We start from the raw sequence: 26,428 nt of genomic DNA, 5'->3' as shown, positions 1-26,428 counted from the left end.
GAGCCGGTTCGTTGCACACCATCGTGGTTGCCTGAATCACGGTCGATTCAGTAATCGCCCCTCGCGCGGCCGTCGACTTTCATTTTCGTCTGTCTCATGGCGTGTACCGTGTACCAAAATAAACTCCCCTCTACCAGGGTTCCTCGAGAGTGCAGACACCCACCGAGTGGCCGATAAGTAAAGTTACAGTTAGGAATAACCGCTTGCTTTTGTATTTTTGCACCTGGATCTCGGTCTGCCTTCTTTTTCTCCCCTTTCGTCCCTTTCTGTTTCCGTACACCCTCCTTGGCCTATACACCTTTCCCAACCAGGCTGTTCGGTGACCAACAAGCAGGTGTTGCCGACACATGGAATTCGAATAAGCAGGTGCAATAAGCGAATCCTGAATCGCGTTCTTGAAGGAATCGTATCGATCCGAACGTTAAGCGAATGCCGTTGACACCCCGAGTCCAGCGTTATCGATAGTTTTCCTGCAGGAATACGTTTCGCTATCTACGATTCCAAGTTTCAGGTTGTATCGATCTTTATTGTTTAGCAGGCTACGTGTTATCGAGGAAAATCGTATTTCTATGGAATAGCTCTTGTAATACAACTCTGTCTGTCAGGCGTTTCCTCCGTTAGTTCGATCTCGACACGTCCAGCCAGAGATATCGAGTGTCGTTTAAATAATCAATCGACTCATTAGCCCAGGCGAAACGTGTATCGTTCGAACGAAAAATTTGCTAGTGCTCGAGGCTCGGATTCAATGGCGAATAGTAGGTAGAATCGAGCGTACGAGTGCTTCGTTGCTGGCGCGGCGGAGGAGCGTAAATGAACCCTTTTGTCACCGACCTCCGGTGTCGGAGGAGCGTCCTTCGAACGCGCACGTAACGCACATTAAAATTAACTCTGCGTACACGATCCTCGCAGCATGTTCCATTCAGCGGTGCAACGGCTTTGTGCGAACGTGGAACGTCTAAAGCATTCGCCGAGTGACCGTACGCCTTCGGGGAGACGAAAAATAGTGGCTGGTGACGTAAAACGCCGCTGGCGAAGATCCTTGACTCGGAAACACGGCCTTACCGAGGTGGCCGTCTATCATCAGGTAAATTTTGCATTTTCTAATTGCGAGGCGTTCTCCAAGCGACACGACGACCGATTTACCTGCAGCGACGTTATTATTTCAACGATTGCTCAGAAAAATAACGATTCGCGAATCTAGTTTACTTTTCTTTTTTCCTTTTTTCCAAAGCGATAAAAAATAATTTGGTGAAATTGTTAGTTCGGAGATGTGCCAGGGTCTTGAGCTTTTGAATCTTATCCCAAATATTCTAACGTAACTTAATCCAATCTATTGCAAATTCTATTTTATCGCAATGTAATTGTGTCAAAAAAACTCTCGATTTTCATTTGGACCGTGTAAGAATATCGTAAAAACCATTATCATTCTCTCTCCCTCTCTCTCTCTCTCTCTCTCTCTCTCTCTCTCTCTCTCTCTCGGAAGTCTCGGTCGCGGAAAAATACAGAAAAGTAATATTTTTAAGGTACATACGGGTTGATTTGAAGAACATATCTGATGTGCAATTAACTTTTGATTTTGTGGTAATGAATTAATGCGTAACGCAGTTTGTGAATTTTACAATCCACTGTGCTTTTATGTTGAAATAAAAATTTAGTATCACGTGTCGATGTTTCTTGAATTAACTCTGGCTGTAGTTGGTAACACATAGTTCGATGTGATTTAATTAACATTAAAACCTGTTATCTTGGATTATAGTTGCCGAAATTAATTTGGACATTGTTGTGATTATTTCTGCTTATTAAACTACACAAAGTTTCTCGTTTCCCTTGTTTATTTCATACGTCATATCCATATTGTACATGCGATAATTAATAAATAGCGTGACGTTTGTTAATAATGTACCGAGGATTGTAACAGGTGTGTTGTATCGAATACTCTGTAACTTATATAGTAAAACGGAATTTTCATTTATAGCGGGTTGTCAATAGATAAAACAGGTTGGACGCATGATCCGAAACTTCTAATTGATTTAAGTTGGTAAAAAGTACGATAAGACAAAAAATAATTTTTCTACGAAAATTAATCGTTTTCGATTTAAAATCGGATAGATATGATATTTTGAAGTATCGTATTTTAGAAATGCAAAGAATGTGAATTTAATCGTGACATTCGTATCGCAACTTGAACTTTTTTGTTGTCATTCGTTATCTGTAACTTGCACGATCAAACGAATTTGCAAACATAGATGTTCCATAAAATTTTCTGAAATGTTAAACGATTTTAAACGAACGAAAGCCAAATAAACATATTTCGCTATTAATGTCGCACGCTGAAAGGATTATAGATAAAGAGAAACGATGATTTCGTGAAAAAAAACCCATTTAGGAAACTGTTAAGCAAAACGATTGGTACAATGTATCCAGGCATAAAGTTAAATGAAAGAAAGCTCGGATAAAGTTTCTCGAAGGATAGTAATCGTTGGAAGTCTCATTTGAGCGGAGCATCGCATTTTTTCGCAGTAGGCGGAGATAATTCTCTCGTTCGTAATTCGTAATCGAATTCTTTCGTTATTAACAAGCGTGAACAATTACATGTTTGATTTCGACATTTTGAAGAATCGCGTTCTAACAAGAATCTGTGATCTGTAAACATTTTCATTCGAGAAAGTCATATCTGTTGATATGACGTTTATCTCGATACCACGATACTCTTTCCACGAGATAAACGTTTTCCTGCTTTGCCCATCTAGTAGAAAAAAATATATATTATATTAACAAGGAATATGAAAATGGAGGAGACGAATGAAGCATCGTATATTTTAGAAACTATAAAAATTGTCACGAAACACGCGGATAACATTGCCAGTAGATCATCTTTGATAGATCGTTATACGAAATACCAGGAAATTTCCATCTTCGGGCATCTTATCGGTTCCATAGACGTCGCATAGGACGATGATACGGGCTACTCGGTTAATTGTTAATGGTTCTATCCCGCGCCCGTGATCCACTTACCCCATTAAACTCGTTCTCGCATTATCGTGGTCGTTTCGAGCGATCGACCAATTACGCGTGAGTCGTTAGTCGTCTGGGCACAATGTTGTGGCCGGTTTAACGCGTATTACGATCGCAGCTTCGGGAATTGCACCCTCGAGCTATTTTCCTCCGAGAACCGGCCTTTAGAAACTGGCTGTACAACACCGCGCACCATACGCTACTCAAGCATGTCCGACGTTGGCTGAACGTTCGAAGCGGACAATCGCGCAACAATTATAGAAACGTTAGAATCATTAACGCGTCAGTTATTCGCCAATTTTTTGGCCGCTCGGTCGTCTCTTCTAGACTTTTTTTTCTCACTGCTTATTACGATTAATCGTGTTGACAATTATGGGAAACGGCACGGTGAAACGCGACCACGATGTTCGATTTTTATCGCTTGTTCGTTTTATCAACGGGGAAGGATCGTTCGCTATCGAAAGCTATAACGGATCGTATGGAACAGCGTCAAAGTTCTTCGGACAATTTTACGGAAATTTATGTGGAAACTGGCGAAAGTACATCGCGTGATGCTCGGATAGCGATCCAACGTAGCCTCGTCGAGCGGGTCGAATTCGTTCGATTCTGCGATCTGATTTCACGTTGGTTCTTTCGATTGTCTCTTCGATTCGTTCGTCAATGCAGATGCAGATCGAGATTTATTATTATAACGATCTGCGATCCTCCGTTTCTAGAAAGATCTTTATCGATCGAAAGAGAGCATCCGAAACGATCGAATGTACACATGAATCCAAATATATATAAAAGCAAAAACACAGAGTTCTACCGTACCCTCGTCACAATACCAATATCACGCGAATCGCTGCCGCAAAACCATTAAAAGGAACGTTAAAAGCTTCGATGGTTGAAAATCGAAGTGCGAATTAACGCGCCCCGAGCTCGGTGGATACATATTAAAGTACAGTGAATATATTGACGGACGGATTTGCATCACGAGACTTGCCGTTTGTTTGACCGTGCGAAAATTCAGCGAAAGATGGCCGGAGGGTATAAAGCTCTCGTGTTCTGCGAAAGCTCCCGGTTTAAGCAGCTTACCATCGCCGCATTCTACGCAGCGGGTAGCTGCTGCCGGATTTAAAATTTCCATTGACATAACGTGTTTTCACGGAATGGTAGAACGTAGCCCGAATCCCTTTCTAATTTGCTATTCGACCGTCGCGCGTCGGTTTAACTCGTCATAGTTCAACTCTCGGAACTACCGTCGAAATTTTGTCCGTCTTTACGAGCGCGTGCGTAACTTGCGAATATTTCCGTGGAAACTTGTTCGTGAACCGTGCTCTCTCGTATCCGCGACAAGTTCTCGACCTAGTTGCCTAGAGCCATCGAGGTTCGCGGTGGACTGAAAGAAGAATCGTATCGTAGCGCAGTGATGTCGTACCGTGATCGAACGAAGAACATCGGCAGAGTTTGAGTCATAGTTGCGGAAGCGACAGTGGAATTTTTCTGTGCGAAAAATGCGAGTCGATTATGCAGAGGGAAGGGGATTTTCTCGCGTGTCGCATCAGATACTCTGCGTAAAATGCTGCAAAAGGGAAGATGAAAGAAAGCAAGGGAAGAGAGAATATCGGACAACGCAGGAAGCGGCTTTCAGGCAGGTAGCAACGACGCAACATCCGGTATGGATAACGCCTAACAAAAGGGTATGCTCCTTCCGTTCGCGTCGACGAAATAGATACCGGCTTTCATCGCGTGATAGCGCGCGGTAGACGGCAGATTTTTCGTGTAAAGGACGCTCCCTTGTTTCCTAGAGTTCCATTATGGAACAACCTCGTTGACGAAATACGTTTATCGGCTCTGAATAACGACTACGGAATTTATAATCGCGCTGCAAATTCACTAGAGAACGTAGAAAGATGTCGGTGTGAGAGACGTTAACGGCATTTTATTACGCGACGAGTCCTGAATTGCGTAAAAAGTGTACATGGAAATATTCGTCGTTAACTCGCAGAGTATTTATTTTCATAATTACGGATATAATTCTTCTTACGAGCGTTATATTCTGATACTTTGGCTGTGTCAAATAACTCGTACGATATATACACAGATAGTCTACGCGCTGAGAAGGTTAATCGATATTTCGTCGCAAAACAGAGGTAAGAAAAGCAGAAAAATTGATACTTTTAAAAGAAAATTGTCGTGCAATCCTGCGATCAGAATTTCCGAAACCTTTAAAACCCGCGTGACTATGAAATCCGTGGTGTATTAGCTCAGTTTGCGTGTTCTCGAGTCTTTTTTTTTACATTTGTTTCTTTGCTTGCATTTATCTATATATTTATTTATGGCGTAAAGGAAACGCCATTTGAAAGTTGTGGTTGTGGTTAATCTGACCTATATTTTAACTTTACGAAGATAAATAATCTTACAAATATTTGGCTGTTATTAATTTTTCAGTTACATGTAAAAGAAAGCAATAGATGTTCTTCCAACACCCGTTCAGACTTATTCGTGGAATTATTTTCGTATAATTAATAATCGTTATGGAAAAACCGAATCAGATATTGGACGATTTTATGTCGTTTCTGCCACTTGCTCTACTTTTCTCTTACGTTTCGCATAGAATCTCGCGTCTCCCCGCGAAAAATAAAGCATTTGCGTTATCGTACGTACTTGTTTTGGGACTAATTTAGCGAAACTCCCGGCACAAGCGTATCGCGATGTTTCGCATTTTGTTAGGACGTAAAATATTTCATAAATAGCCATCTCGCTGCCGACAGCCTTCCGTCTTTATTTACGTTAACAGGGTCGATTTAATTTAACTCGGTCGCTTTACCAGCCAAAAACTTGGAAACGAAACGAAAAGAGCACGACAATTTGCCAAATGCTGCCGCCTCTGTTCATTGTTCGATGTCCGTGCATCCTTCTTTCGTTGATAGGCCACAGGGTATGCTACGTGATCAAGTGTGTAACGCGGAGATTTTATAACAATATCTGGGACAGGTCGGTGAACTTTTCATAAGCGAGATTCTTTCGTTCGCGTTTCTCGTGATCCATAAACGATCGAATAACGTTTAATTCTCCGGGACGAGGATCAGACAGGCGCGTTTTAAAATATATTGGACCGGTAAAAATGTAACGCCGTTTTTCGTACAAAACTTCATTTGCAATTTAAGCAGAGTATAAGTGAAATACAAATGGCTTAATGCAAGTATAAATCTTTATTAACGTTGTTATTTATGGATAAGGTTGAGGTCAGAATTAATGGCGCAATACAGGTAGAATACAATATAAACAGAGCGAATTTATATTTTAATTGCACCGTTGAAATTATCATAGGCGATAAAGTGAAATCCGCGAGTTATCGATCCGTGGCAAACAGAGGTGCACGGCGAATAATTTCACGAATCAGTATGTGGAAGTAATGATTCCATAGTCGCGATCGTTGAACGTGATTAAAACTGAAAATTTACTCCGATTCTCTCGGACATTATTATGCGTATTTTAATTGCCATTTAATCCGCTGCGTTGTTTTTTAAGTTCTCGAACTAACGAATTAAAAATCTTTTCCTTCTTTTAATTTCTGTTTTCTCGTTCCCTTGTTTAAAAATCATTTCTTTGTTATCGCTGTACAATCCAATGTATCTGAAGTCGTTTAATGAAAATTGACATTTAAAATTATCTACACGTATATATAAATATAATTGGATTATCCTTTATGGCAGTTGTATCTATTACCTCTCGCTATAAGAAATATGGCTATCGTAAGAATGTAACGAAACTAAAAGAAGAATGTACGTGTGAGATGCAAAAGCCAATTGTATCGTATGGAAAGACAGACTGGAATTTCGTTTCGCGTAGAAACCCGTGGACGTAATCTCCGCTCACGGCACTTGTAATCAAAACGGCGTAACGGAATAAATATCGCGACTGCTTGCTACTTGTACGTGGTATTAACCAAGACACGTTCCCCGCTCAAATTATTTACCGTTTACTGTTCGAAACACCACGAAAACGTGTTTGCAAATAGAGTAGATAAACAAAGAATGAGATCTCGAGAGGAGACGAATGGCGCGGGTAAACGAGGTGGCACGAAATCGCAAGTGTATAAAGTCGGGAAGGCCATGCTCGGACAATCAGGAATGCTAATCGAGTTAATCGACATTCGCTGAGCTACTAATTAGCTCGCGATGCGGCGTAATGAACAGGGTCGAGTATTAAATTCTTCGAAAGTGGAGATTACAGTTGAATTCAATGGTTCGCGTGAAGAGCTCGGCGAACAGTTCATGTGTAACTGGATAGCAATGTTGTATAAGTAAATATGTAGAATGAACTGCTACGTGGGAACCTGTTGTAACTATGGCTAAGATCGTGATTAAATTTGCTTACGAAAAAATTGTATATTTTGTATATTTGATATTTAAAAAATATCATATTAAATACATGCATGATGTTAGCGAGTACAGAAGCATCTGGCTTTACAATGTAATAACTGTATGGTCGAAGATTATAATACACGAGTATACGGTATGAAATTATAAGCACTTGATGCGAATTATTTGCGAGACGGAAATGCAGCGTACCCCGCATCGTTGTAATTAATGTTAGAAACGGAGGAATTGCATCGCATCGTTTCCAAAAGGAGTAACGCGAAGGGCATAATATCGCTTTCTTACATTTACAGCAATAGGTGAAATTAACGCAAGAGACAAACGAAAGTTAATTCTGTAGCCGAGTGAACTTTTTAAATTCCACTGGATGCTCGTTGAAACGTATTTCGCGCGAAAAACGTCGAAACATTCGCAGTAGAATGGCGAAAGGATCGTAATGGTCTTAACAACGTTTCTAAATATCTTCCCTGGTTCGAATATTGCGAAACGGTGCTTTGAGGTGGAGTAAAAGCAATGTTCCGAGAAAACGTTATCCAACTGCGTTAATTTCATTACACGAATCTCGCGCCAACCGGGCGGCCGCTTAAGCGCGGCGCGTATACACTGTGTGCACGTCCCTTTGTTGCCGGTACTTTCCACCGATTGTTTCGGCGTCTCTAACGTTACATAATGCATGCACGATTGTTATGCAATCGCACACCTGCGCTTGTGCGGTCCATGCCGAAGATGAAGCGCATTTTCGCGCGTCCGAACGGCTCCATTCTTGCCAGGAAACAATGTTTCCGCGCTGTAATTGATTTCCAATACACGCTTAGTAATAATAATTGGAATTAATACACAGCATATTGTTTGCAATTGAATTCGAGGTTTGCTCTCTGCGGAACAAAAGAGAATATCGTTGGTTTGTGATAATCGTTCGGTCGAACTGACTCGAACTGACCGATGATTAAATACATTGTTACATTATGTTACGTTATATTATATTATATTATTAGATTAAATAGGTACGTTATTACAAGTACGTTGTATCGGAATATTAGAATTTTTGCTACATCGGATACAAGAAAGGAATAATCTATGCTTTTATAGTTTATCATCTGTTCGAACAGCAGCAAATTGTATCGAAGAAACGGCCGTCGAAAAATCTTTTGCTTCGATAAAAACTCGGTGTTCGGAATTTTGAGTGGTCGTCCGTTTATGGCACGGACAGGCCCCTTTCCCTTCTTCTAAATCTAACGACTCCGAGGTCAGGTAAAAAATCTCGGGAAAGGACCAGCTGGAAACGCACGATGGACAGACGAAACCCAACGGCTGGTAGGAAGAATCAGCAACGTAGGACAGTTTATCATCGGACATCGTACCGCACGGGTGAAATGCTTCATCCCCAACAAGATCCTACCTCCGCCGTGTTCATAACATCACACTTTACTTTTATACAACAACTGCAAGTACAGTGCTAGCTTACCCTAACGATCGATCTATTAAACCTCCTCCTCCTTGAGCGTTAAGTCATTCGAGGTAGGCGATATCGCCGACCGATCGGTTTGACCTGACCGGTTGCTCTTTAGTCGAGAATTCGCAACACTCGGAGTAGTAACCTGCATTAGATGTTTTTCGAATAACATTTGACGAGTATGAAATTACTAAATATCTAAAGAAGCTCGCATAAAAGAGAAAAAATAAAAAATTGAAATTTCAAATATAGTGCAAATTAAAAATTACGGGCATCTATTTTCTCAACGATCGGTTAGCTTCTATTGAAAAAAAAATCATCAAAAATCCTCAACACGGACATTTAGAAAACGTTCGGCGAGTGATTCGAGCAAGACGGCGAATATTTTCAAGCTTTTCGCGCGAAGACTGGTTTCACTCGTAAATCTGTCGAATATTCGACCACGTTTTCAGAGAGCATAAATCGCGGATCGTAATTCCAGCCAGCAAGGGCGAAAAGCTCTGCGTACCCCGCGATAGGTTCACGTCAGTCTCGATAAATCAACTTTACGAGCTTACGCGCGAATCGGGACGTGCTTTCACCGGAAGTGTCGCCGGTGTAATAGAAAAAATGATTACGCGTTCCGTTTTCACGGCTGGGGATAAAGAAAGTCGGGAGACCGCTCCAGTAACGCGAGTTAATGATTCCTCGAGAAGAAGAATAGCGATTCGTTTGATTCTATTTAGTCGGACAGGGAAAGAATGGAAATCGAAATAGTTGTCTGGAGTCTTTCTTCCTCGTCGGTGTTTCATCCTTGATGTCTGTCTCGCGAAACGAGTAGCACGGTGTTTCGCGTAATTGCGAAAGCGACGGTGATTCTTGTCCGTTGCGCACGGTATGTACTTACATATGTAAGTAGGTGGTCTGATTTTGTACGCGGAACCAAGCTGCGTATAATAACAAGAGGAAATTGCGAGAAGTGAAGGAAGAAGGAGTACTTCGTCTAAACTATATAGCTACCTCGTATGTTTCAAAAGTTTGGTTGTTGTTTAACTAAAATATTTAAAGAATCGATCCTTTTCGTAAAAATACAAGATAATGGTTATTTTTGGTTTCGAGCTAAAAATAAAATTGCTAGAAATAAAAGAAACGTAAGAGATATACCCGAATTATTCGTAAGTGTAGCGACACGAGAAGTCGCTTCTTCTGTTTCCGTCTTCGATCATCCAACGATGCCGACGATTTCTCAGCTTTGGTTCATCGTTAAAAGCTACTTGAACCAGCGTCTCGGATCCTCCTCTATTTTAAGCACCGCTATATCTTTTACGAAACGTCGACGCGAATAGTCGTCCGTGGCCAGGCCAACCTTTAATCCTCGACAGAATCTCAAATCCGGCCTTTGAACTCGAAATTCACCAGACCGCGTGTGACTCTCCCTCGACGGAAGACTTAAGCCGAAATTAAACTATTCCATTTGTAAATTTCTCGAGAAGGACCATCTTTGCCGTAACTGCGGATAATTTCTCTCTGACTACCAACTTCGTCTTTCGCATCCACGTGCCATCAAATAGTTGCGAATTCTTCGTTCGATCGAACACAGATACGATATATTTTTGTAATACAGTTTATGCATAATTTTTCTCCGTTTATTAGTCGATTACTTAATGTATAATTAAGGTAAAAGACAAAGCACTCTACTTTCTTTCTACGCGCATGCTATCAAAAATAATTATCTTATTTTCGAATTTCATAAACGTGTACAGACAAGAATTTTCATTTCGTAATAAAATTTGCAAAAAAATTGTGCAAAGTGGATCTTGACGTATTATAAAATGCTGTCCGGATAATCGAGTTGATATGTTAATTGCCAATTACTCGTATGAAATTCTTCTTTGTTTTGTCGGGCTCATTAACGTTTTGCCGTATTGGAGGAAGATATTCGAGAAATGGAAAAACAGCAAAATAATGGTCACGGGAAGAAGTTTGAAATTAAGAACAGTGTTATGTTATTTATACGTCGTCGTTAATATTCATTAGGGCCTCTTTAATGGTAAAATGACAAAATTGCGACTGAAAATTTACGACATCTCGTGCGAAGGCTAATAGAGAAGCGCCTACTGTAAACGATAAAATTGTGGGTCGTGGACACGCGCAAGGATAAAATCGACTAGCTCGTTATTCACAGTCGTTCGACGAGAAACACCAGTTTTCGCGATCGTGAAATCATGTTTCCGCTCGCGATTCCATGGATTTTGCGACGGATAAAACTCGCAAGGTCAATGTTTTTTTTCAAATACCTTTAATGACAGCACAAATTCCGTAATCCTTTTCGACGTTCCGATGAATATTCATCGAACGCATATCCAGATTTGTCTGCTTGTTTCTGCTTCTCTATAAGAAATTTCTACTCTTTTCTTACAAATATTTCTTTCAAGATATCTTCTTATAAAGAAATAATTAAACGATATCGACGATATCGTTGCAAATATGGCACGGTTTGTCACTACGAAATAACATCGTTAAGATCTTTTACGGGTTTTTCGCGTTACGAAGAGCCGACATCGTCCGCACACTGTCCTCTATCGACATCTTTCCTGCCACTATTTAAAGCTCTAAAGAAGCAACCAGCAACAGGGAGAAAATTAACTACAGCAGCAGACGCCGTAAAAGAGGAGCTCGTAATGTTCGCAATTAGCTCTCATCGATCCGCTCCGAATTGCCCGAAACTAACGAACGTCACGCCATGCCGCGTTAATTAGTTCCAGAAAATTTATCTCGATTGTTTGTTCCTTCTGTCCCGAAGATTCATCCATCGACGATCCGTCGATCACGGGTAAAGACGCAATTTCAAATTCTACTATGTACTTTCTGTCGGTTATCCTTCGCGATGGACATTGATCTCTATTTTCAAGCGACACGACGCGAATGGAACGAAACCTGCGAGTTCACGTAGCGTCGTTAATATCCGATACCGATCCGATATCGTAAATCTTGCTCGAACGCCGGCTCAATGTAATTGCCCTGTTGCGATGAGCGGCCTTAACGATCCGCGCTCTTGTTTCCCCGCCGAATGATTAACGAACCAGTTTTCGAACGTCGAGGAAACGGCGAAAAGCTCGCTGGGTAAATATAATAACAGTTCCTGAGGCGCGTAAGATTTACGACGGGTTAATGGCGTGTGTATTGTAACGAACGTATCTTCCAATGGGACGTAGATGGCGTATTATTGCTCGACTCGTGATCGAATCTCGTACAATGCGCTGGATAGGCTGAAATAGCGGATACGTAAGAAAAATACCAGGTAACTACGAATCTGTGTCTAAACGTGCGTTAGGATAAGCGAGCCGAGCCACGAAGTTACGAACGATACGTAATTGGAGATGGAACGTTTATACCGGGTTCGCGATCGATGGTGAGTTAATACACGATTATTTCTATACGTATCGTGCGTGCGAAATTTGTAAGAATATGTTATTTCAGTCGCGTTTCTTCCCACAAACATATCCAGCGGATCTCTGCGATCCGAGATCTAATTAATATTTCATTTACCGTAAATTACTCGGATCGTTAATTAGTTAGAAGAAGAAATTAACGAGCACCGATGCTAGCGAACAGCATTCGTATCTCTTGCGCCTTTCCGTTGCGCCATGCTGCGCGGTCGCTTCATGGAAATGGAAATTGAAGTTTACGAGCAACAGGTGGTTCGTGGGGATATCATTTCTGTAGCGCGTTCTCCGAGTCATTCTCGATCGAGATCTTCCGTGCTTTACCTTCGGATTCGTCCAGTCGAGACCCGAATGTGTCCCCGAAAAAGGTTGAAAATTTCGCGTGTATCGAATAACGAACGACGATTACGAGAGACATTTTTAACGCGAGAGGTAGCGAGACTGTGTTTTCGTTGAAGGAAAATTTGGAAATTTTGCTTCGTTTCTGGCATTTTCAATTGGTCTATGTACTTGGAAAGTTACGCCAAACTTTGCTTCCGCTCGAAAGAAAGATCGTCGAAGTTCTAACGAGGCTTAAGAGCGAGAGAACCCTGTTTCTACTTGTGTTTCCACGAAATTATCGGAAATAAATTTATTATTTGACTGCAACAAAGTTATGGCCTTATGTAAACGACGTGCATACGTATAGAAATGTCGAGAAACCGTGGCGAGTGGTATTTTTCTGTATTTAAAGGTTGTAAAGCAGACAGTGAAAACAAATGGAGTTATTTCCATCGATAACAATAGTTCGAATCCGGTTCCTTAAACGCAAGTTCAAATATTTTAAAGCTAATAATAGAGCTGAAAATTGTAAAGGAATGCCTGAAATATTAGTCGAAGGAGCGTATTCGAAACTCTGCGAGAACTTATTCCTGTTTAAAATAAGATTGTTATTCTAGCAACGACGAATCGAATAACCATCCGCATCGCGGCGGCAACGATGCCTCGAGAACTGAAATCGAAACTTATCTCTCTGCCTTTCGGTCTTTAATTACGAGCTAGCCTGGCGGCCTATTTAAAAAGTGCACCACGCCCACGCACACCTACGAGCTGCAGCGCGTGCATAAGCAAAGAGCCCACACGCTGGCAAGCGAAGCATAAATTATACGTTTAGCAAATCGCAATCGTGTGTACGCACGCGCACGCTTGTTGGATTAATCCTTGCAAAATACAATAATTGCGAGAGCACGATGCCACATAAAAGCGGTTCCCTTCTTGCATAAGTGAGTCGTCATTGACTCCTTTGCGGTGCCTTTTCGTGCTTTAAAATTATCATTCTTGCGAGGGAATTTGAAAGCGTCGTGGCTGATACTCTCGATCTTTAAGCGTTAAAATTAAATTAATTTCACAGGGGCGTGAAAAAGGATGCAACAAGACGCTGAACTTAAGAATGAGAAATCCCTTTTCAACAAATTCCCCGAGTTATGCGTTAACGCGTAATTTCTTGACTCGCGGAAGCAAGTTCTATAGAAGCGTGTTTTTCTCCAAGTTGGAAGACATTTTTAATAGAGATAAAGGCTTTACTGGATCGAGAACGATCTCGAAGATCGTCTTCGACGACGAATAAACTATATTTGCCGAAAGGAAAAGAAATACTCCGGTGGATAACAAGAGTTGTAACATCACACTTTACTCGTCCCTTCCTCCATTCATCACGATCGTGCGAATCGCCTTGCAGCTTCGTTGTGCAATCCGTTTCTGCAAGATATCCCGCAAATCCTAACCAACTAGTCTCCGAAGATTTATTTGCCGTTGGTCTCCTCCGAGATTCTCCTTCGGTGGCTAGCACGTCCCATATATGTATGCCTACAAAGGAAAAATCTCACAGAGGGTTGCGCTTTTCATTCGCCGTACACGACCATCGTGTAAATCGTACAAAGCCACGGTAATAATCTTTAATGAAAATGTAGAGGCGTTTTTCAACGTTGATTAATGTTGGACGAAATCACGGGGAAGAGTGTGCACGTTGGAACAAACGACGAACAATAAACGATAAAGAGCTGGAGCGTGCAGGATGAGAGGTTTACGTAACGGTGAGTGATGGATCGTTTATTAACGGTTTGGTCTAATTCGACCAACACGTTACGCAATTGTTGCCATATTTGTTTTTGTTCGATCGGTTGAACACGACGAGCTCGAACTTTTCACCGATGTCTTAGAAACCCGATCTAATCGGTCGCGATGCATTGAAAATAAATTTTCAACTCGATGATTTTCGATAGGTTTCTACATATCGAGATATTTTTCATTTTTGCGGTTTCGGGTATTCGTAAAGCGAATTTCGATCCAGCATGTCGAAGGTTATTTGTTAAATGTGAAATTGTTGAATCGTAGATACAAAAGATTTTCATATTCGACGGGAAAGAAGGGTCGAACATTTTTGACGGAATCGAACGAAACGTTCGATAGTAATCTATTGGAAGGTAAATTACTTAAGTTCGTCTTACCGACGATTCCAGCTTTTATCGTTTAGCGTGTATCACGTGTTATTCTTTAATGCGACCCACTTATTGGTTTTTTTTTTTTAACTTATTACGTTGAAGACATATTTTTAGTGGATATTTATATACATATGTATCTTTGTCGTACTGGAAAAACTCGGAGGTATAAAAAGACGAAGCGTCGTTATTGTTAAACGCAACCTTCGGAAAAAATCTGCAAAGGCAGGTGTGTGTATTACGTAAAAAAACAACGTCCACTCTATAATAGTAGTTATATCGCGACACAAAGCAAACAGCGCACACTCAGATCCATATGGTCGTAATTTGTAATTATACGTATTTGACAATGAATTTGTATGAATTAATTTCAATAGGAAATTATTCAACGTTCACGTTCAAATGTTCGTGTTGAAAGAAGAACGAAAAAGTTACATTCACGTTCGGCATTAAATTCTACGTTAGGAATAAAGAGAGGCGAAAGACGCGCAAAATAAAAATGGAAAGAACTTCCAGTTTCGTAGAAGTAAAGTTCGGTTTTCCCGAATCTCGGGTTTCGTGTCGCTATTTTGGAGAACGTTCCTCGAGCGTGCGTCGATCAACGTCGCTCGACGAATTTGATTTTCTTTGCAGGTGTGAACTAGAGCGAGGAAGGAGACGAGAGGAGATTGGCCGCGACCTACCGCCACGCCCACGCACCTGTGCCAAGGCAGGATCGCGCGTAGTTACCCGTTAATTAGTCGTTAATTAACCCGGTACTCGTTGGCGCGAGCATCGTCGCGGGCAACTGGCAAAAAAATGCCGCGGCACTCGGTTTACCTCGGACCTACTTGACGGAAGCGGCCGCAGGAGCTTCGTTAGAGGGGGTTCCGAACTCTCGAGAAATTGGCCTTGAAGATGCACAACGTTTCGACGGAGGGCGCGTCGCCCGGTGGTCGAAGATTGTCGCGCAGTTTTCACTCCTGCCTTCGTGGAGCTGACCACGACGACCTTGAATCAGGTAGATTACCAATTACAGGCCTGAACGAAAGCGTAGAAGCGAGGTTACAACTGCGTGAAATACGATGTAAAATACTGTATAATAGTTGGACGGAGAAAGAAGAGTTACGTAAAATTGTAAGAGGCAAAGAGAAAGAGAAATAGGGCAGAGATATCGCAAAACTTCGAAAAATTCAAATAAGTACGACGATTAAATTACAGAGGAATCCGAAGTTTTTGAACGATCTATCGAGTACAAACCAAGAGAATAAGCTGTAATCGACCTAATATGTTCGTTCAAATTATGTTTATGGATTTTCTTCGCGATTGAAATTGCAATTATTTGCGTTTGAGTATTTCCTCCTAATTAGCTACCGCCTAATTAAATATCACCTTCTAATATCATTTCTTGGTAGTGCAATTAAATTTCTTTTTTTTTTCTTTTTTCCTCCACTGCGATTAACGTCATAAATCATTGCCAACGGTTTATTGTTGATTTTTGTCACGACGCTTGTCACGACGCTTGTCACGACGACAGAGATTGAACGATTTCGCTACATCGTACGTAGGATAAGGACACGCAAGATCTACACAGGACGTAGGTGACTCGCGTATGCAATGTTACGAGCCTACGCTCGTTAAAACTGCACTTCTACTTTCCCATAAAAGAAAACCTCTCGTGGGAAAAAGGAGAACGAGTCGCGATTGATACGGTTGGCACAGATGCGTTTCCAGATGGAAATTCCTCGTCGAACGACAACGATCTGTAAACGTTTCGCGTTACTCGAATATTCGGTCTTGTAGGGAAAAGAATTTGATGGATACCTGCTACCTACACAGGAGACGATTGCTTAACGGATGCTAACAGCTATGTGCGTACGTATTCTTCAAAGAAATTTCAGGACCCGAGAATGTATGCTTTTTAACGTTTTTAAAGTTTCTAATTTCTTTGACATTTTTGTAACGTAATATAACCGTAATACAGTCAACATACCTGTATAAAAGCGTGACACGTAAGCTCAAACATAAATGTATTTTAAATTTCTGATCAGATTCGTCGGATCAGATCGTTACATTTAACGAATTTACGGTCGAAAACAGATCGCATCTATGTCGCTACAACGAAACTCTTTCTAACCTTGTAATATAAGAAAGAAATTTCTCAACGTGTTGCTCGTGTATCCGGCGGAATAAAACTCGTTCGCCGGCAGTTTCATTCAGAAAGAATAAAAAGACACCGATATTTATGCCCCGCAAATAATTCACGCGAATATACGATACGGTAACCAGAACGTCTGACGCCCACAAATTCTCGAGCGAGAAACGCGCTTTAAAAGTATCTACGTAGCTCCCAAAATACATACTCGGTGCGTTTGCCGCTTCGACCATCTCACCGTGTCGCGAGAAATGCCATAAAAGCATCTGAAAATGTAGCATAAATAGCGACGGACGTTAACTAATATAACGCGGTGAAATCGAAAAAGAGACAATCTTGGGTGTAGAAGATTCGAAGAACGCAGTATTCGGATACTCGCCGCGTAGTAAGATGATTTACGACGACTTACGACGCCATAGAGAGATAAATTTGATAGAAGTTTGACAGCGATTTAGCACGGCTAAATCTAGTCGAATGTGTTGCTCCTTTTAAATTCGTCGAACGAGTGTCCTATTTGTTAAAAATACGACGATATGTAAGAACCCGAATTGATCCAGTCTGCGAATATGTGCGTGTGTACTTTGGATGCAGCCAAGTAAGGTGTGTATTTACAAGATCTCCGGTGTGGCTCACGAGCGTAACCGAAGGAGGCAGCGTTAATATTTACTTTCATACGCGGCCTCCACTTGCGTCAGTTCATTGCCGACTGTATCATGTTCACTGTCCAACTGAGAGGCTGCTCGTGAATCGATACCGTGTGTCTAGATGTGTCGTTGATTATCTTTTCACCGAAGAAGAACGATAATCGTCATTGAGAAGACATCCGTTATTTCCTCCCACGCTTACGACTTCGTCTCTCGACATGAATGGATCCGTATGCGTAATGCGTATGCAAAGGAGACTTTGGTCGATTCCACTCGTCGAGTACTCTTACAGCCTTTGTACTCTCTAAATAAGGTCCATGGAATCGACACAGCGGATCTTCTGTATTCTTAATACGAGTAGATACGTACGTGTATCTCGCCAGATACGTACACGCGTAGTTGACATTTGTGACGAAACAGTGAAAGAACTATAATTGCTGCGTTTAATCAATTTCAAATCGAACTCGTTTTTCGGACAGAATCCTGCAAAAAACGATATTAAGTATCGCTAATGTCGGTGACGATATGCTGTAAAACATCGTGAAACGTCGAAGCCATGATCTTAACGCTAATGAAACGGAAACGATCGTGAAGATTTATCGAGTTTCGAGTTGTGACCGACGAGAATTTTCTTGATCCGTGGCGGATTTATCGATGGTTAATTGGTCGTTGAATCATCGATTCGTCGCGTGGACGAGTGTCGCGAAATTGCCTAGGCTGTACGAACCGATCGCTCTGTGCTCGAGGGATAGCTGTTCGCGTGTCCAACGATCTTCGGTAGGATCGACGAGTTTAGCGTCGATCGCTACGAATCAATTGTACGCTTTCACGGAGTTTGGATAAACGGTTTATCGAACCGTGAATAAACTGGCCGTTTCATTCTCTCGTGGTTTACGACGTTCGGATAAAAGTTAGGCTCTCGATTACAACTTGTAAGTTATTGGACAGAAAAATCGTGCGTCGTGGATTTCGGAGGATATCGAAATTTCAAAAAATCGACGTTGAAACTTCGAAGCACGAGGCCGTTTCTTACCGCTTGTAAACAGAAGAGGAGGAAAGATATCTCGAATAAAGATAAGAATCGCAGGCGATTGCTCGAGTGCGTTAATAAAACGCGTTAGAAGAATGTTGTTCGAAACGCAACGAGATACAGTGATTTCGCCGTCTTCGTGGAAGATGTAACAAAGGACGAGAAGCAAGCGGAAAGCGACGCGACCGTGTCTGGAATAGCGGATTTGAGGCTTCTTCGATCCGCTAGATTTATTCGTGGATGATCTAATAATTGCTCAAGGTCGAGTCTGCTTGCACAGTTGCTGGCTAACTGGTAACCAGAGTGCGTCAGCAATATGAGAATCCGATACGTGCCACAGGATATTGGAAATTGTTACAAGCGTACGTTCTATCCTATCTTCTTTTTTTCTATGCTCCTATCTAGTCCACGCTTTTTCCCTAAATAATATAGCTTGATGGAGGAAATTACAGGCGGATCGCGCGATAAAATATCTATATGCGTTGTAGAAACAATTTTGTGATACGAAATTTATATACGGAAAGTAGTCGAGAGATAGGTGATTTCTTATACCTACTTTCCTTATGAAAGTAAGCAAAATGTTGCTTCGAGTTTCTTAACCTACGTTCTTTCGTTTCTCAGCAAGATTTATCCGTTGTTCCCGATTTATTAATCGTCCCGTCGACTCAACCGTATCCTGTGCTTGTCGCTGCTTCGATCTTTAATTGCAATTGCGATTCTTGGATATCTTTTTTCTTGCTAAGTAACTTAATTATCGCTTAATGGATTCGTACGATTCGTTACCAATTACGGATGTCAGACGCAGGACGCGATTTAAATTAAACGCGTTCCGATATAGTGTAAAACCTTCTACCGAGTTTAGAGCAATTTCGAGCGCAAATTCCGATACTTATCGAGAGTTTTATCGAGCTGTGTCTCTGCAAATGTTTCCACGATATTGTTTACAGGCCTGTGAACGCGAATCGTGAATAGTCGAAATCGCGTTGTCGCGCGAATTAATGGAAAAACAATGGAGCAAGGGATTTCGATTTCTCATTGGCTGTTACTCGTTGACACGAACGTAGGAGCCAGGTATTGTTAAATATAAACCTAACCGTCGAACACGGTAGGAAAGCAGACCGAGTATCTTAAAAAATGACAGTGCGAAATCTTTCGGATTATTTTCACCCGAAAAACGTAATATTACATATAATGGCTCGCGAATAAAATTATTATCAATCGGCTGAAATTTTTACCGATTTATCGCTCTTCTCGTTCTTTCGTACTTTTATTCCGCGACGTTTCGTCTGTCGCGACGTTTGGTAAAAATACGAATTTCATTCGTGCTCTGCGTTTATAATCGATATCGTTTACGCTCGAATCTTTCCTATTCCTTTCAACTTCGCATAAACGACAAAATATTTATTTATTTCTACTACTGTCTCCACAAAAAGTCACGCCATCGATTTCTCGGAAAAATTCCACTTTATTCGAAAAAAAAAAGACCGCCGCGTTTCCACTCCTGAAATATCTTTTAGCGCATCGTGCTACGAAGAGCTAAGAGAAGCTGGAGAGAAGAAGACGAGGAAAGGATGGTAAACATGCCAGGTCGAAGCGCGTCTGAAGTCCGAAGCATCGAAAGAGGCACTTGTGGCACAAAGTACGAATATTACGGCGATAGAATCTCTCGCAGAGCAATTTAATCGATTCATTGACTGGCCAGGTCCTTTTGCTTCTCCTTTCGAGCGCGCTTCTTGTCTTCTAATTATACCATCGCTTTACTAGCTGACCGTGAACAGGTAGGACCGTATTGTACCTGCTCCGCTGCTGAGAAACGAGATAAGAGACAGGGAAGGTAAGGGAGAAGAGAAAGGAAAAGAGAGTCTGAAGGAGAGAAGAGGAAACGAGGTAAACCGTTGGGTAGAAAGCCCTAGAAATTCGTTTCCATTCTCGAGGGGAATTAAGACAGGACAAACGTCGACATCGAATTATCCTCGACGCTCGGACTTTTTATCAGCTGTCCTCTGTTTCACGCAATAATAACGCTAATTGAATCCACTCCCCCCGTATCTACCGTTGCCCGTTTCTCCGTTTCTGCCTGCATATCTCTACCCGGAAATTCAGAAGCATCTGTCTCTAGTATGAATCCTAGTATGTACACGATCGAAACTAAGATTACTCGTTGTGGTAGTAGGTGCCGATCGGTTAGAGGAACGGAATTTTCACGTTAGATACTTTTTTCGTTATTATACTTCCCTCGTTGGGTTGTCGCATATCGTTTAACGTTACGATGGAATTTATTCGTTATGTCGTTGTATCTCCTTAACGTTAACTACCAGTTGCTGGAATGCTGGTGTTTAGTAAAACGTAATTGTTTAACAGAATTATATTATTCAACACGAACACTGTCACAGTTCGAAGCACGGTTGTCTTAACCTCGATTTTTAATAGCAAGCGGTGCGCGTAAACGATATTTTATCAAAGAAACTTTAATTGCTGGCAAGACTGCTTCACCGATTTCATCTCGGTGGCCATAACGTGACCTTAATAATTCGATGTAACGATGTTACATTAACTAATTGAATTAAAATGAACGTGATATTGTACGCGGTATTATTCGCTTTACATCGAAAGAAATAGAGAAATGGGAGTGTACATGAATTTTCGCCAACGCGTATAAATTCCTCGATACGGTTCCTTGACATTTCGACGCGAATCTCTGGCTTTCACGAGCAATTCGAAACACGTGCTTCGCTTCCCGTTGTAGTAGATATCCTATGCAAGGCACGTCCGTACAATCGTTCGATAATAACACGATTGCTCCGGTCAGATCGGAGCGAAAAGACGATCGAACGAACGCGGCTTAAAATTCCATGATAGGCTGCGCGAATAATTTCTTTGCGATTCGCTTCCTCTGAAACGAATTTCACTGGATCAGACACCTTCTTCGACGTGTCGTGAAATATCAAGTACGAATCATTTTACGACCAGATTCGATCGCTCCGAATTTTACGTGTGTTTTATTACGTGGAAAGCACTTTTCAACGCGAACAATTCGTCTATCGTCGGTTATTTTTAGTCAAAGAAGTTGGCATCGTTAAAACTTACGATACGTCGGACTTACGATAAGAAATGGAAAAATATAATATAGAATATCCTATGAAGAAAAAAGCTCATTCTTGTTGTTCTGTATACTTCTTTTTGTTTTTGTTTGGTAGTCAAAGACAGCGCCGTAATTGACTAAAAGAGGGTGAAGATTCTAATTGGTTAGAGCTAAGAGGTTAATTAAATTCTTACCGGTCGAGTCGAGGTTTCAATTAAAAATCGTCCCTGCGGGCCGACTGACAAAAGTCTTCCTGAAAGTTCGGGAAAGCGGTTTTCGCATGTACGATTTCTTTTATCACGCAGAGGAAATTAATTGGACGTGTGATCAATCATAACTAATAATCGGAAGTCTCCAAAGGATGGAGCGTAATTGACGAGCTGCGATCGTAAATCTCGTCTAAATGGACGCTTCGCTTGAATTTATAGATCCTTGTTATCGTTAGTCCTTAGGGAAGAGACATAAGAATATTAATTCCTTATCCTGAAAGGATGTATAGCATATAACGAGCGACATTTCGATAATTTCCTTAATTAGGAACGAACTTGGTGCAAAGTTTGTCACGAAAATGTAGTTTCCCCTGTAAACCGAGATGCATGCGTACACGTATGTTGCGAAGCTTTCGATTCGAAAGAGCGTTACTCGTCGCACGTCTGCTTATTAAAGGGAATTAATCCGATCAAATCGCCAAGTCTTGATCGAATTTCCCATTCTGCGAATTAACTGTGAAATGTTCCAGCGTTCTCGTCGATAATTTCTCTGTTCGATTATCAAACTGCGCAGTGATCGCGAACAAAATAAAAGTAGGTAATTTTAGACGAGTCGATTCGCGCGTAGTGAAGATAATCGCGAGAAAAAGTTGTTCGGATTCGTTTTATTAAATCAGATCTTCGACTGATTTAGACATTGTGCTGCTTTCCGCCGATTCCATCTCTTCTTTCTTCTCTTTTCGTTATTCTTCCGTCTACCATAGTATTTCCGTGAATATAAAACTGGAACGGTATTGTTAACAACAATTTCGATACGGACAGCCACGAAATCAAATAAAATGCATTCGAGTCTAATATCGAGTATAATATCGAGACGAAAAATATTTTCTCAGCTTGATATTGCGACGCAACGGAATTTAACGAGCCGTGTTATTTTTTCATTGCAACGATCGATCCGATTTCAAAGGAGACTTTTGGAAAAGCAAAGTATCGTATCCGAACGATCGAGCGTTTTCCCGAGCATTCGTACGATGTTGCCATATCAGATTTTACACTTTCTCGGTTCTCGACGAATCTTGGGTATTATAACCGCAGTTGTAATATCGCAACTCCGGTATCTCTGTCACGAACACTATTGCGATAGAACGGGGTTGAAACGAAAATTAAATCTCGCGTAGCAGTATCTATGCGTGGTTTGCTGCGAGCTGGTCAGAGAGAAAGTACATACGTAACTGAGAATGGATAAATCGATATGATTTTTACGTTTCATTGCTGCTAACCCCGTGACTCGCCGTTTGCAAAATCTTCTTTGCTTAGAAGTTGATTCTGAGTTAACTTTCGTATCTTCTATTACAAAAACACGTTAAATTTACAATTATAAATAATTATAAGTAATTCTTATATTCGATTAGATCGCAACGTCGAAGAAACGAATAAATAGCATATCTCCGTGGCAAGTTTAGAGAGTGAGACATCGAATAGCAATGGAAAAGAGAAATTGAGTTGGCGAGTTTTATATCGTATGGACGAATATCCGAGAAACTTTGATACTCTGAAAATCCTTGCTATTAAAACGGATCGACTGCACGTGCGAAGTTTCTCATGTTGCATTCGTTGGCGCACCGGGAAGAGATTATCAGAACGGATCTCACGCAGTGCGCTTAATCAGGTCGCAATTAATCCGGTTGCTTCCCCGTTGAGTACAGTTAGACAAAAATGTGGACGCGACGAGTGTCCTGGCGTTCGCGAGGAACTCTGGCCGTCGCTGCAGCGTCGCGAAACGCCGCGAGAATTGGAGCGTGCAGCGTGAATCTGTTCGGGTTGTGTCCATTAACGTGGTGCGTCGCACCGTGAAAAAGCCACGCGAGGAACGGTCCCGTGTAACCGAACCCATCGTATTCCGCTTCCTCCGAGTCATCGTTCGTTGATGAACGTCGTTAACTTATACGTATCTTGTTTTCTTTTTCAGGTGAGTCTAAAGGAAAGTCCATACCTAAGAGTAGTCGACATGATTCTCGGAAAAGACGAGGTGAGTCGTAAGCGAGTCGTAAGTGAGTCGAAGCTGAACGATATATTTCAATTTTGTTAAATCGAGTTCGATAAACTCACGACCTACCGTAAGTTTATCAAACGTTAGACTTTCAGAGCGGCCGTTAAAACACCGGACGCGTTTAATCCGGTAAAAATATTCCGTTTAACGCGGATTGGTGCAGCGCGATCGTTCTTAGCTATATAAGGAGAACGATCGATAATTACGTTTTTCTTGCTCGGCGGTTAATATAAATCTCGACGATCCTTCGGCGTCGAGAAACGCTGAAAATTCGAAAGTTGGCCGACGCTTGACTAAAATTGACAAGTATCTATAAATATACTTTGAAAGCGTTAGCAGCCATCGTTGTTATATTCGTGTAACTGCTTCGGCTCTGTCGTTGCGAGTGTAACGCGTTGGACGTTAGATGGTCGCGTCGTTGTTTCGTAAGATCGAAACCGTTATCGCTTCGTTGTCAGCGGCGTTTCGTCGTCGCTGTGCTTATTTGGACTCTCGAAAAGCGCCGGAAAACCTACGCCAAGGGGATAGAGACTCGACGATCGAGTCGAAGAACAATAAGGCTTGTTGAGCAAGGTGACGGTAATTTAACGCGTACAATAGGCCATACAAACTAACTGAAAAGAAATTGCGCTTTGTGTACGATTGATAGCGTTGCGAAGCGTCCCTCGGATCGTAGTCGCCAAATTAATCGCTTATTTTCGAGCAAAGTCGAAGAAATATCCTTTTTTTTGGGGGGGCGGGGAAGAATTTTCTTCTTTTAACCGCATTTAATTACATACCCGACAACCACAACTTTGAATAAACCTTCGAAGATATTTTCTTGTACAAACCCTATGCAAAACGTGCGTCGCGAAACAATAACCCGACGCACGATTCGTGCCGACGATCATCTTATTAATAGGTATTGTTAGGTGCGCGTTGCCTTGGCAGAAAGAAATTAACCGCAAGGTTGCGAACGCTGGAATGCCGTAGGCGCGAACCGAACAACAGGATTAACTAATTACACGAACAATTAAGCTAATTGGATTGAAAAGGCTGACACGAACGTCTCCGCCCTGAATGTCTTCGTCTCTTGTTTCTCGTTTAACGAATTCCAGTGTTCCTTCCTTTCGCTTCGTTCGTTTTCCTTCGCAACACTTTTTTATCCTATTACGTAGAGCGTCTAAAAATTCATTGCTGTCAATGACTTTTACGTATCGTTCGATCGTTCACCCAGGAAAATATCTCTCAAATAATGCGTCCGGTATTCGAGATAATTATTTATACGAACGAGTATCGAATTTATTTGTTACATAAGACTATTTATACCAAAGACGCTATTCCAATTGTACTCTGCTCTTCGGTTGTCACCGTATATCCGAATATCATCTACCTGGAAATTGAGTTTTAAAGAGCGAACTGGTAGCCGAAACACGATTTTTTGCTTTCGTACCGTTTCCAGGTAGCACGCCGTAAAAGTTTAATTATTCGCGACGAGATTTTAAATAAGATTTCTTTTTCTCATGGCTAATGCTTTTTTTTTCATTCTGACTGGCTAGAATTCTCGCGTTGATGAGATTATAAATGTCGTACCAGCGTCGTTCGCCGACAGTCCTCCGTTGATGGGAACGAAGAGCGATACGAATGAAAGTTTTACGAGAAGGTCGAAAATTGGCATTATCTCTTTAGTCGGAGAAAATAGGTATCGCCGAGTGAAAAGTACGTATACAGAGGACGATTCGGTTCTGGTTAACTAGAGTTAGACGACGTCAAACTGTCTGCAAGCGGCTTGTTGAACGAAAAAGCTGAACGAGTAAAGTCGTAGAAAATGACAACTCGTTGTTGCGATTAAAACGAGAGAATGTGATTTATCGGTGGAAGACGCGATATTTGCGCGGTTTTACTTATCTCCGTACTAAAATTTGTAGAAATTAACGTACGTCGAATGACCGAAAGAAATCATACGTAGGATAGAAAATTAAACGTCATTGAAGTATTTTATACGAGTTATTTCACGATTCAAAAATCAATCGATCGATCTTTTTTTTGTCGCGTCTCATAAAAAAGTAGTAGTTTTTTAGAAACTGTAGCAATTTGAGTAACGATAGCCAGTATTATGTAGAGGATTGTACTGTATTATAAGGAATAACAAAATTATTAGCGTTAACGCGAATAATAAACGCTCCGGATCAACAACGCGAAATTATATAATTGCGATTTCTTGCAGTTTAATAAAAATACGAAGTCGAATCGAACGACTTACGTACATACGCATATAGAAAACTACAAGTTTAACTACAGTCGCAGTTGCAAGAGTACAGAAAATAACGTTACCGTTAGTTATCGCTACGGTCGGTACATCGAAACGTATTTTTCCGCTATTACCGACGCTCGGTCAATTAGTACGGCTTCTTTACGCACGACGCCCTTTGATCGACTCTCTGGCTTGGTATCATTTTTCAAACAGCAGTACTCGGAAATAATAATCTCGATTACCGGAACTCACCACGAGGGACTGATCGCGCTCGGATCCCATTATATATATATATATATAATATATAGA

The 26,428-nt window shown here is 41.3% G+C and overlaps 1 protein-coding gene across 18 annotated transcripts in view; it reads left to right on the top strand.

Moving 5' to 3' along the window:
- LOC100743674 (probable Ras GTPase-activating protein) overlaps window positions 1–26,428 on the top strand; it is a 261,958-nt gene that overhangs the window by 147,927 nt on the left and 87,603 nt on the right. Inside the window, exons 2-3 of one of the 18 annotated variants that reach the window (XM_012387583.3) lie at window positions 910–1,084; window positions 15,371–15,737. The exons of 15 other annotated variants lie outside the window; for them this stretch is intronic. In XM_012387583.3, coding sequence (XP_012243006.1) covers window positions 15,635–15,737 — 103 coding nt within the window. In that variant the 5' untranslated portion in view covers window positions 910–1,084; window positions 15,371–15,634. Of the gene's footprint in view, window positions 1–909; window positions 1,085–15,370; window positions 15,738–18,732; window positions 18,908–23,805; window positions 23,866–26,428 lie in introns of those variants that run through there. 2 more of the 18 variants (XM_024368782.2, XM_024368775.2) reach the window with 2 other exon arrangements.

This window comes from Bombus impatiens, unplaced genomic scaffold (genome assembly GCF_000188095.3).
Source record: "Bombus impatiens unplaced genomic scaffold, BIMP_2.2 scf_0478, whole genome shotgun sequence".
Lineage (NCBI taxonomy): Eukaryota > Metazoa > Arthropoda > Insecta > Hymenoptera > Apidae > Bombus > Bombus impatiens.
This window is presented reverse-complemented; position numbering and strand designations above follow the sequence as displayed.